This window comes from Heloderma suspectum, chromosome 3 (assembly GCF_057233095.1).
Source record: "Heloderma suspectum isolate Gila_16-S chromosome 3, 16-S_ref, whole genome shotgun sequence".
Taxonomy (NCBI): Eukaryota; Metazoa; Chordata; class Lepidosauria; order Squamata; family Helodermatidae; genus Heloderma; species Heloderma suspectum.
In genome coordinates, this window is record NC_139460.1 from 106,704,219 (window position 1) to 106,717,897 (window position 13,679).

General features: G+C 39.6%; 1 protein-coding gene across 1 annotated transcript in view; it reads right to left on the bottom strand.

Annotated features, from left to right (window-relative positions):
* The window catches only part of CNKSR2 (connector enhancer of kinase suppressor of Ras 2), a 203,610-nt gene that overhangs the window by 38,843 nt on the left and 151,088 nt on the right, over positions 1 to 13,679 (bottom strand). The window contains exons 17-20 of the mRNA XM_084841747.1: positions 12,346 to 12,417; positions 8,223 to 8,290; positions 4,707 to 4,807; positions 182 to 716 (exon numbers count right to left, since the gene is read on the bottom strand). Of these exons, the coding sequence (XP_084697873.1) occupies positions 182 to 716; positions 4,707 to 4,807; positions 8,223 to 8,290; positions 12,346 to 12,417 (776 nt within the window). The remainder of the gene's footprint in view (positions 1 to 181; positions 717 to 4,706; positions 4,808 to 8,222; positions 8,291 to 12,345; positions 12,418 to 13,679) is intronic.

The following is a 13,679-nucleotide window of genomic DNA, read 5'->3' on the forward strand; positions in this document are numbered from 1 at the left end:
TGAAATTTGCTCTAACATGCATAAAAGTTGATTTGTATGTCAAAAGCTAACAAAAGTAATTATTTCTACTATGTAAAAAACAAGGTAAGATTAAAAGCCATCAACTTAAAAAATTTTACTTTTCTACATGCAATTTATTTCTACTTAATTTTTTCATGATCAGAATATAATTAGTGCTTACTTTCATCTTCTTGGTTTTCCGGTGCTATTTCCCCTCCCCCTTCTTCTTCCTCTTGCTCTTTCTGTGACACTTCTTCTTGATGGCTGGAGGCACTGACAGAAAGTGTGTGGCAGCAATGGTTGAACCCACTATCTCGTGGAAGAGTATAACTACGGGGCTTTCCCCCATTCCCATTTAGGACTTGCATTCTCTCACCCTCTACTAAGGGGAAAGGGCCATAGTGATCCTGTAGGTGGCACTTTTGAGTAGGAAGAGTTGATTGCCGCCTGTGTTCTGGAGAGATAACAGCAGAGTCAGAGAAAACCGAGTCCTCAAGTGGTAGAGTCTGAAGGTAGTGCAGTCCTGAACTTGTCAGTGGTGTCTCTATTAAATCCTGCCAGGAACGTCGCTGGCTAGCTGTTTTGCGGATGGGAGATTCAGCAGTGTTCCCTAATGGCTCCTGACGGAACTCCTCATGTGATGATTGTGACTGGGAAGTTTCAGTGGATGAGAGTCGGCTATGCTTTGGTTCCACAAAAGGACTTGCACAGCTCATCTGCAATATAATTATAAATTCTGGCTTCAGACCAGTGATAAAGATATGCACATATGTTTGTAATGGAGAATGGTGTATATATATGCACAAAGCTATCAGATATATACATATTATTATTTACAATTATTATCCTGCCTTCCAGTTCATGAATTATTAAAGCTAAAAACTTGAAATCAAAACATCAAACTATAAATGAGCCTCACTGCAGAAGATGTAGAGCAAGACACCCATGCCTGAACCAATATTTTCAGGAAGGGAGTCTGAGGTAAATACTGGTGACAAGAGATGAAATTCTGGATCTTACTGATAAAATGAAACACCACCACCACCACCACCACCCACAAATCACTGGTTCCAGATGGTATTCATCTGACAGTTCTCAAAGAACTCAAATACGAAATTGTTGATCTTCTGACAAAAATATGTAACGTGTGCCTAAAACTGTCCTCTGTATCAAGGACTGGAAAGTGGTCAGTGTAATGCCAATAGTTAAAAAGGGTTCTGGAGGCATCTAGGAAATGACAGGCTAGTTAGCTTAACATCTGTTTTGGGTAAACTCATAGAAGACATTAAAATTATCAAGCATATGGAAGGTCTTGAAGAAAAAGGATCAACATGGGTTCTGTAAGTCAGGCCTGTTAAGAGTTCTTTGAGAGTGTCAACAAGCATGTGCAGAGGGGTGATCTGGTAAACACTGTGTACTTGGACTTTCAAAAGGTTTTTGATTAAGATTCATTAAGATTCCTTCATTAAAATTCCTGAGCCGACTCAGCTGACATAGGATAAGAGGAAAGGTCCTCTAATGTATCCATAACTAGTTCCTTAAGCAGAGAATTGGAATAAATAGTCAGTTCTTGCAATGGAACTATGTTAATATGGGCTCTCCCAAGGATCTGTATTAGGACCTGTGCTTTTTAACTTTTTCATAAATGATCTGGAATTGGGGGTAAGCAATGAGGTGGCCAAGTTCTCTGATGACACCAAATTATTTAGGTATGGTTAAAACAGAAAAGTATAGCAAAGAGCTTCAAAAGGATATCTCCGAACTGGGGGAATGGACATTAAATTGGCAAATGAGGTTCAACGTAAGTGCAAAGTGATGCATATTGGGGCAACCTCCCACCCCCAACTTTACACATATGCTGATGAAATCTGAACTGGCGGTGACTGACTAAGAAAGAGATCTTGGGGTTGTAAAGGATAGCATGATGAAAATGTTGACCCAGTGTCTGGCTTCTGTGAAAAAGGCAAACTCCGTGCTGGTGATCATTAAGAAAGGAAGTGAAAACAAAATGCCAATATCATAATGCCTTGATACAAATGTATGGTGCGACCACATTTGGAATATTATATTCAGTTCTGGTCACCGCACCTTAAAAAAGAATATTGTAGAGCTGAAAAAGGTGCAATCAAAACGATTAAGGGCTAGAGCAACTCCCCCATGAGGAAAGGCTAAAATGTTTGGGGATTTTTAGCTTAGAAAAAAAAGTAAGTGGGGATATGATAAAGATGTATAAAATTATGCGGTGGATGGGTGGGGAGAGAAAGTATTATTTTCATAATACTAGGACCCAGGGTCATCCAATGAAGCTGAGTGGTGGGAGGTTTAGGACAGATAAAAAGGAAGTATTTTTTCACATAGCACATTGTTAAGTTATGGAATTCGCTATCATATGATGCAGTGATGGCCACCAGCTTGGATAGCATCAAAATGGGACTAGACAAATTCATGGAGGATAACGTTATCCATGGCCATTAACCATAATGACTAAATATTACCTCCAGTAGTATAACTTCTAGTACCAGTTGCTGAGGAACACAAGCTGAGGGGACTATTGCACTGATGTTCTACTTGTGGGCTTCCCAAAGGCATCTGATTGTCCAGCATATGAACAGAATGCTGGACTTGATAGGACTTTGGTTGGATCCAGCATGGCTTATCTTATTTATTTATTTGATTTGTGCCCCACCTTTCTACCAAAAATGACACTTACAATCACAAATTGGCTTACAATCACAAATAAAACTTGATAAAAACAACAATATGCAAATATATTAAACACAATTAAAAACAATTAAAACACAAATAAAGAGAGTTAAAAACATCATCTAGCTCAACAGACCCACTTACACATCAAAGGCTTGCTTGAATAAAGTGGTCTTTGCCTGCTGGTGGAAGGACAGCAGTGAGGAGTGAATTTAGCCTCCCTTAGCAGAAAGTTCCACAGCCAGGGAGCAGTCACCAAGAAGGCCCTCTTTCGTGTTGCCACCAAATGCACCTCTGAAGGTGGTGGTCTTGAAAGAAGGGCATCTTCCAAAGATCTTAAAAACTGGGCAGGCTTGTATGGGAGAAGGCGGTCTTTCAGGTAGCCAGGTCCCAAGCTGTCTAGGGCTTTATAGGCCATAACTAGCTCTTTGAATTTTGCTTGGAAACAGACTGGTGGCCAGTGAAGCTGTTGTAACAAGGGAGGTGCATGCTCCATGTAACCAGCCCCAGTTAACAGTCTGGCTGCAGCATTCTGTACAAGCCCCATGTAGAGCGCATTACAGTAGTCCAAACGGTATGTATCTAAGGCATGCATGACTGTGGCCAGATCAGACAGCTCTAAGAATGGGCGCATTTGGCACACTAGCCTCAGCTGTGCTGCAAACACATTCCTGGCTGCCACCGAAACCTGGCCACTCAGGTTCAAGGCTGAGTCCAGAAGTACACCCAAACTGTGAAACCCCATCCAGCACAGGTTGAATCCCTATTCCCTGATCTGCCTTTCGACTAACCAAAAGCACCTCTGTCTTGTCTGGATTAAGTTTCAATTGTTTGCCCTCATCCAGTCCTTTACCAACAACAGACACTGATTTATAACTAGAACACTTTCCTTAGATTTTGATGGAAAGGAGAGATAGAGTTGGGTGTCATTAGAATACTGGTGACACCAAACCCCCAAACTCCAGACAATCGGTCGAAGCATTTCATGTATATGCTAAACAGCATGAGAGTAAGATGGAACTCTAAAGGACACTACAGGCCAATGGCCACAGCACTGAACAGGAGTCCCCCAGCACCACCTTCTGAGACTGTCCCTCCAAGAAGGACCAGAGCCACTGCATAACAGAGCCTTGCAGTCCTGTCGCAGACAATCGGCTCAGAAGGATATAATGGTCGATGGTATTGAAAGCTGCCAAGAGGTCAACAAAACCAACAGGGACATACTCCACCTGTCCAGTTCCCAGCGCAGATCACCCACCAAGGTGACCAAAGCATTCACTGTCCCATAACCAGGCCTGAAACCACACTGAAACAGATCTAGATAAACTGCATCACCCTGGACCTGAGAAGCCATCACTTTTTAAACAAAGGCCTTACCACCGCCTCCTTTAGTCAGGATGGAACCACACCTTGCCATAAAAAGGCATTCACCACTGCTCTTACCCACTCAGCCAGTCTCACTCAGCTGCTTTTATAAGCCAGGAAAGGCAAGGGTCCAGCACACAAGTGGTAGTGCTCACTTCTCCAAGGATCCTGTCCACATCCTTGAACTGTACAAATTGAAACATATCCATTGTAATTGGACAGGCAGGGGCCAAAATTACATCCACAGGATCTGTATCAACTATGGCATCCAAGTCAGCCAGAATACTTTCGATTTTATCTGCAAAGTGACATGCGAATTGGTCACAGCAGGGTATCGAGTAGTCCACCTCCTCTTCTTGCAGCCAGAGTGTAATAGGCCTCTGACTACCCGAAAAAGCTCCACTGGGTGACTCTGTGCAGATGCAATGCTGGCTGAGAAGATGTTATGTTCTTGTGTGTCGTTTAGATTGTATGCGTCTGGGTATAATACTTCGGATATAATCCACCAAAGTGTGCTCCCACGCAAAGTCCCGTGGAATGTATGGCGGTGGCGTGGGAGCTCTCACTTCTAAAAACATTTCTAAACTTGCTGTATGTGTACAGCTAGGGGCTAACACAAGCTGCAGATGACCACTTACCGAAGGAGGTCGTGGGTATGTGTCATATGGTGGAGGTGGGCTATCTTGTTTGGGTGTGGATGGTGTGTCTACTTCTTCCTTATCACTTTCACTCCAGTAATCTAAACAATACAAATTGTAAAAATGAAAACCTTTCATTAATTTGGATATGTACACAGCACACATGTTTAGAAAGTGTCAAAGTATAAAGAAACCTATACAGAGTCATAAACAATGAATATAGATCTGTAAAATAAATCTAGCATTCCTTTTAAATTATTAGACTATAAATCCCAATGGGATCTATTTGCCAGTTAATCTAGACAATTAGGCTACAATCCTATATAAATTTACTTGGGAGTAAGCCTCATTGAACAGTGACCTGGGTCATATGTAATGGCAATTCCTGAGTTGTTTAACTTGCAGGAGCGAAATATCATCAATTCCCCCGTTCCTGGGTTGTTATTGTGACATCTAAACCTGGAAATTTAGGGTTGTTTAGAGCTTAAATAACCCAGAGTTAACCCAACTTTGGGTTGTTGGATTAACTTTGGGTTGTTTAATCCCCAAACAATCAAGAGTTTCTGGGTTTGGACATCACAATAACCCAGGAACAGGGCATTCCTGGGTTGTTAACTGAAAGCAGAAGTGATGAGAACATGGGAGGCAGTGCTCTTGCTCACTGCTGCTTGGCCCTGACAACCCATGGTTTAACCAACCAATGTATTGTCATTATGTGCGAATTGAGTCAGTGAGACTTACTTTTGAATAAACAAGCATAGGATTGTGCTGTTACTTATAGTGCTGTCCTATTCATGTTTTCTCAGAAGTCAGCCTCATTGATTTCAATGGGAATTACTTCCAGATAAGTGTGTACAGGATTGCAGCCTTAGAGTACAGTTCAGGGAAAGTAAGGTGTACTTCAATTCCACTGAAACCAATATAACTTCATTAATTCCACTAGAATTGAAGCATGCTTGTATTTCTTTGCATTGTGCCATTATGGTTCCTATTCAAAACAAGGAAGGGTATTTCCAGAAGTGGAAACTGCGGAAAACACATTTCCTCAACATTCGTTTTCCACAATTAGACAAGCGCAGCAGACTGCAGAGTGGCTATCAAGCTGGAAATAAAATGGGACCATCAAAAGGTATGAATTATTTTTTAGGATATGCATACCTAGGTTATGCAGAAATATATTAATGTTTGTAAATTAAAAGAAAAAGAAATGTTAAAAAAACCCAAAATGCTGTGTGAGCTTTTCAGACCTGTGAGTTTGCAGAACCACAACAGAATATGTTGACAGCAGAGAGATTAGTAAATTCTAGAGTAATTCTTCTTGTTGTCTGGAGAGGGAACTTCCAGGTTCAAAGTGGATGCCAAAGACATGAACTCCTATGTTCCCTCCTACCTTCTGCATGTGAGGAAAGGACATAGTGCTGCTTATTCACAGCTATGTTAAAATCCTGGGCTCTCCATTGTTTTCTATGGTCTGTTGTCATTTCCATCCTGACACAGAGAGAAAGGGGTCTAAAGATTGTGAGGCAGACTATTTGAGACTAGAAATTAATTCTACTGTTGGGAGCAGTTGAGCCATGGAATATTGAAGGCATACATTAAAAAAGGAAAATAGACAAGAGCTAGGCAGGGAAATTGACTTGCTTGAACCTGTAACAGCTTATAGTATACTTGGAGATGGTATTAGGTTTTTTGGGTGGGTGGGGGGTTGGGGTGGAGCTTTGTGATCAACACTGCAGCTTTGGTGTATCTGAATGAATTGTCATCAGAGTGGAACTAGGTGGTTCTGTCATCCAATACACTTATATAAACCATCGTATATATCCCATGAATCATGTGATAACCAATTTTAGTAAAGTATCATAACTTTGCAACGTACTTCAGATTCAGCTTCTTTAGGAACTTCAGTCTACAGGACTCATGGTTCTACACCATCTCTAGATGCCCAGGTTGGAAAGCTTTCTATTCTTTAATTATTCAAATGATTGCAGTCTTCACATAAAAAAGACTAACATATTTTCTACTACATTTTTGTTAAGAAAAGGGTTGGAAAAACATACACATTTATTTTTATTACATTTATATCCCGCCTTTTTCCCTCTTGCATGGAAGTCAAGGTGGCTTACGTAGTCTTCCTCCTCTCCATTTTAGCCACACAACAACCCTGTGAGGTAGGTTAGGCTGAGAGTCAGTGACTGGCCTGAAGTCACCCACTGAAGTTCATGACCGAGTGGGGACTAGAGCCTGGATCTCCCGAGTCCCAGTCTAACACTCTAACCACTACACCACACTGGCTCTCATGATGTGTTCTGAATGGTTGGAAGCAGTGTCAACTGAAACCCCTTCAGAAGCATAATTATCAGAGTTGTTTCACACATGCAGATAGACCTCCTCCCTGCAGATAATTTCTGTTTAGGAAGAAAGGGTATGCCCAAACACTCTGTATTCTGAGAAAACTGTGTACGCCATTACATGTGTTCAGGAACTGTTGTGCATTTGTTTTGTGACTTATTTTCATGACCGGTTGTAAAAAGGATAGGAGAACTCACAGATCTGAGATCACAGTGGCACCTATGCTAAATGCATTTTTTTGATCTATATGCTACATGACATAGAAAAGTAAGAAATGTGTCCAATAGGCTTAACACTGACATTGTCCAATTTATTCCATCCTGTTTCTTAGAACACATTGTCAGGAATTTCTAGTTTAAATAATAAAAAAGCCACATGCTGAATTGGTGGAAAAAATATAGCACTATAGAATGGTACAATATACTAAACAAAGTGCTACTGATCTGTCAAATCTACCAGTACGATTTACTGAAGATACCTTTGCCTGATATAAGAGTCAGGATTTTTTTAAAAACGCAGTAAGTCCTTAGGGGTGCAATCCTATGGGGATAGGCGGCTGCCTCTGAACTTCAAGGCGACCGTCTATCCAATGCAGGGCAAGAGAAGCATGGAGGGGATCATTCCCTCCGTGCTTCTCCTGCCCTGCATTTGCAGCTAGACAGCCGATTTTGGAAGGCGGAGCAGGGGAGGAGGCTGCCAGACGACACATAGGATGTGTCGTATCGGCATTTCCACCTTCCCCACCCCGGAACGCCCCATTTTGGCCTCTCTGCACTCCTTTTCTGAGGCAGCGCAGGCAGTGTGGAAGCGGGGGAAGGTTGGTTCCCGGAAAACCACATATCCTATGGCTGTCTAGCCACTGACTAGCGGCCATAGGATTGCTCCTTCTGTTACTTACTTTCAAGTTAAATAAATAAAACCAATGCGATTTACACAAATGTTTTGATTCATCAACATAAATTAAACTCTTCCTTCCACCTTGTGAAATCAAGCATGCACCAGGTATTCATTTGCCTCTGAATAAATTATAGCATAAGAACAACAGTGTCCATATCTGAAAGGATGTTGTTAAATAAGGAAAAATGGTTCTGGAATCCACAGAAAAAAGCCATTGGCTCACTTAAAGTAGGGAGGTAAAGTGAAGTAGCCAGAGTAATTGACCCATACCTTGTTCTTGTTTGATCCTCTCTCTTTCTGCATACCCAGCAGCAAGCATATTAATTCTGTTTAACCACCTGAAATAATATTTTAAAATAGATCACTGACACTAATTTAGGAAATTATGGGTCTTTGTATGTTGTGTTTTATTGAAATATATAAACCTTCTGGACAAGACTAAGACAGCAAAGAGCTATGTTCTTTGATAGTTTTATCAATCAGGTCTTCAGTTAACTCAAATGTTCCTGTAAAAATATTTTGACATGAAAGATTCTGAAACCCTTGAACAAGGATGCTTAACGTCCTTAAAATGGAGCATGTATAGATATTCAAAGCTCTATTAAATCTGTTGCTCACAGATGTGTCACCATACTGATATACTCCTGCTGTTCTTATTTCTCAAGAACAAATCCTATCTTTCAAAGATTTAGCCAATATATTTAAACCCTTATTTGTCATACCAGCAGGAAAAAGTTCACTCCCTAAATACAGAGCAGTTTCATTTATGTTCCTCTTAATTTTAAAGCCCACATGTCATGTACTATAACAAAAAGGTAGGAAAAAAACTGCGTGCACCATAGAGGCAGAGGGATGAAAATAATCCTTTTACGTTAAAAGTTCTAACCGCTGTAAGCAGCATGAATTAAAGAAGACTATTTTCTTATTACAGCAATGCTGTCATTGTGAGAGATAAAGTGCCTCTAGGAATAGATTTTTTCCTTAACCTATGGGGCTGTTATTATATTCATTATCCAAAAGCTCACACTAAATCAGGTTCCTAGTCCCCTAGACTTCTAACAACATGACAGCCTCACTTTGGTAAAGCTCGAGCTGTTTTCCTAATACAGAGTTGTCAGGATTGCTGAACTAATGTCTGCCAAGCTAGCAGTGATACAGCTTGCAATACAACAAAATTAGACTGACTGAAACATCAGCATTTTTTGTAGCTTGGTGGGACAATGTTTCTGCTAACAATATCTTTCCAAGGAACTATGTATGATCTTTTTCCTTTGACACTGTATATGTGGAAAACTAATATATAACATATCATTCTTTTCCTGCAAATAAAAGGTGACCCTTAGGTATTGTTTCCAAACAGGCTTCCAAGGATTGACAATAGGTGGTAACCATGCGACGGATAATGACATATATTCCTGAAACAAAACCTCGTACTCTCCTCTGACTGTTGAGTTCAAATATGTGATCCAAATAATACTTTTCCATAAGAAGGGAAGAGCAGCACTTGCAAGGTTACTACTCTTAGCAGCACAATCTTAAGCATGTTTATTCAAAAGTCTGACTATGTCCAGTGGGGCTTATTTCCTACTAAGGATGAACCCAAATCTTATTACAGAAAAAAACAGTTATACTACTCCATCTGCAATAGACGTTAAATCAAGCGTTTATTTACAACAGCTGAGAGCTGCCATTCATTTGTGTAGCCATCAGAACATTGAAGAAAACTATTATTGCCTCTTTCTGCAAGGAAAGAAGCAAACTTTGAATATTTTGTTTAAACTACAGGGCTTATCATCATGAAAGGAAATCTAAAGGCTTAAACAGGTACTACAATAAAACATGAACTGTTAGGGGTATGCATTATGCAAGAAAAAATGTTGTTTTGTTACTCAATTCTTAAAACTTTAATTCATTTAATTTTCTGTTTGTCAGAATGGAAATAGTTTGGTTAAAAATTGTCATTCACTTCCATTTCCATTGCTCTCAAAGTGAGACCAAGCTGTTCTTCCGCTCGAAACTAAAGTCATACCTGCCTTTATCAAGATGCCAAATTTACCTAGTGATAAAGAGAGAGACATTTAACCACTTGATAAGGGTCCCTGTCTTTACCACACTTTAAAATATGTGACAGGAAAACACACACCATATATTTTCATATAGATGACCAAACAGAACCATGGTAGAAGACCTATCTGATAATTTAGTTGTCTGTATAGAGTGGTTGATAGTACCATATGGACAAAAGAATTAAACTTTTATAACAGCTGCTTGCATTCTGATAACATTACATTTGCCATATTGTGAGTAGGTAGGAGTCTAGTCAGTCCAGTTCCACCAATAGTTACTTTCCAAAGTGAGAAGAACGGGTGTTTAAGCCAGGTTGGCAAAGCAGATTTGGCCCCTTTTCCATTCCAGATGCGATTTTTCGCACATGCTGATATGCATTGTTTTATTGCTCATTCATAGGAAAGCAGTGGCATGGAGAACAGTTCTGTGACAAAGTCTTGTCTCAAATTTATCCTTGTTCTGGTTCAGATCTTTCACAAATATTTTGAAATAGAAGGAATAGTTGCAAGTTTTCCAATACTGGATTCTAAAAGTGGCAAGATGGAAAGAAGGAGGCCTTTTGGCTTCTCAGATTAAGAAATGAATTAAACTTTTGAAATCTAAGCAACAGCATTATTTATTTATTAACAATACCTATATATTGCTTATAATAAAAACATCTCTACGGGACTATCTTTAATGGATGCAATTATATTAACATCTAATCTTGTTAATTCACAACAATAACAGGTATACTGAGTCAGAAGGCATATAACATATATATCAGAAAGGTGAATTAGGTTAATTTTGCTGCCAGATCATTTCACACATTTCTTAATTTCTGGAAGCCTAATCTGGCTACTACAGGGAAAACACAGCCATTGGAAGACATTATATTGACAGATTGCTATGACTGCACTAGAACATACTGTACTGATCCTCTCAACATAAGCTCTGCAGAGCTCCGATATACACATTGTTCTTTTCAGTGCCAGAGAATGTTCTGTGCACCCGCCTTCACTAGGCACACGGAGCATTCCCAGTACTGAAGAAAACAGGGCAGTCACTGTTCATGCTGTACATGTGCATGATCTCAGGTATTAGAGACCCAGATTAGGTGCCAGAGCTGCTACACTTAGGGTGTTTATGCTTATAATCATGATTTTGACACTCATTGTAAATAACGCTGATTGAACCCTATTACACAAAATAATATATTTATGGGACAGTTGCATACTATGAGCATCCAGTGTGTCTAAGCATTTCTGTGGTTAAAGATTTGGGAAACTATATGTAGTGTAGACAGATATACAGTGAGAACCCATGAGCATTTCTGAAGAAGCAAAACTAGAGCTAACCCTCACTGATTTGTCTTAAAAGTACTTTCATGCTTAGTAATGTCAAAATATACTACGTTCCAAAATGTCTGAAGTAAGTCTGAAAAATCTGAGTGGACTGGGATCCTTTAAACTACCTTTAACTGGCAAACCACATCTCAGTAACTACAGTTATTCTGACAGGACAAAGTCCCCGTTATTGGGTTTTGCCCTTTTTGGTGAAACGTAGCTATGCTATGTTTCATTTCTGCATTTTTAATGAAGAAAATGCTCCTCCTTCCCACTGGCAAAGAGGGTACTGGTGTGAAGAGAAGTTGCGATAAGGGGCTTTCTAGACTTCCTTCCACTTTGGCAACTGGGAAGGGAGCACAGAAGGGATCCATGAAGGAAGCAGCTTACTACTGTGCACATGTATCACACTGGATCAAATCTGGGACAGGGTAGGAGAGAGAGCAGTGGAGGCTGGTGGCTCAATGTCAGTGGGGCAGTGAATCTGCTCTGGGATTAGGTCAGAACTCTAAAGCTATTGAAGATGCTGAACCTATTTAGGGATTGGGTTCAGCATCTTGGATAGCTCCTGCAGAGTTCTGACTCCAACCTGGAGCCGGTTCACCACCCCACTGACACTGAAGTCACCAGCCTCCACTGAGAGAGAGAGAGAGCATTCTAAACATGCTCATCCATCACCATAGTAGTTTCCTGTCCTCGCAGAGGAGTAATCTATGTCAGAAACTGATCTTTGCTGGGCCAAAGTCAGTGTGTGTGCATGGACACACACATGCTGCTTTTACATATGTTTTTTATATGAGACAGCATTCTTGGAATGAAATGGATAAATATCTGATATATTTTCATTGACTTCTGAGTTGGCTCTTGAATTAAGCTTCATAGACTGCCTAGTATGTTGCCTTGAATTCCATAATGGAAGAAAGGTAGAATATAAATGAAAGGAAATAAAAATAATTTTAAAAATCCAAGGATGACTCTTTAGAAGGGCTAAGTTTCAATACCTGTTCATGTCATCTAGATGTTCAGCAGCAAAGTAAAAGCTTTTTATCTTAGGATGGCAGGCCTTGAATGCACTGTGGGGAGAACATACCACAAAGCACCATGACTAAAATATAAAGCATGAAACTGTACTTTTTCAGTTTTAAAATAATTCATCATCTGATTTTTAAAAATCTGCTTTGAGTCAACTCTGAAATCAATGACATTTGCATTTTTATCAGCATTTATATCATCTATAATTATACTGTACTTGTATAAGAATTACATTATGCATCTCTTACAGTGCAATCCTATAAAGTCTATTCAGTGTTAAGTCCCAATGAGTTCAGTGGCACTTCAATCCTATTTGCACTTACCTCGAAGGAAATCCCACTGAACTCAGTGGGGTTTACTTCTGAGTAGACATGTACAGAACACTACTGTCACTCCTATGTGTGTATAGGAAATATTTGTGAACCGCCCAGAGAACTTTGGCTAACGGGCAGAATAGATATTTAATAAATAAATAAAGGATTGCAGCCTAAGTAAAAAGAAAAAAAAACAGCTATATTTCCACCCCAACAAGTATTAAGCTTAGATTTGCCCAAAGCTAAAGAAATACTGAAACAGCATCTATTGGACACTGAACAACAAAATAGTTTGTCCATAATGAAGAAATCAAACCCTTACCTTAGACAGTCCTCACTTAGTGCCTTTGATAAGTAATCGCTATATTTACAGCAGCTTTCATACCCTAAACATAGAGTAGCTTTCTCAAGCACATATTTTAACGTGCTTCCCTCTGAGGTACTTGGCCGCTACAAGATAATTCCATTTCAAAATCGGATATGTGTTTGTGGAAATGGAAGTATCAAAATCATGGCCCATGTGCTGCTGTTTTGCTCTTTGTATAGAAATGCCCATGAAGGGTTAATTACCCCTTTATTATTGACCTATCCAGGGCGCCCAACTGATTATTATGTGAGCTTTCTTCTTGAGGACTGCACAGGTTGGCCACAACAAAACCAGCAGAATTTTTAGCAACTGCTATTAAAGTGAAGGTCGCAAAGGCATCCTGAGTTTTAAATTGCATAATGCTAGTTTTAATTGTATTTAATGTTTTTATTAAATTTTTTTTCTGCTGGTAAATCTTTGGTAGATTTTTATGGACACTGGACAGTATTACTGTTTGTTTTATGTTTGATTATGTATTAACTATATGAATGTTGTTACAAATTGCAATGGTCATTGGCTTAGTGCAAATAAAATTTGATTTGATAGCTATATTTTAGCATCAACACAGAGACAGTTCAAACTTGGGTCACAAGATGGTTCTACTAAGTATGAAGCCATTTAT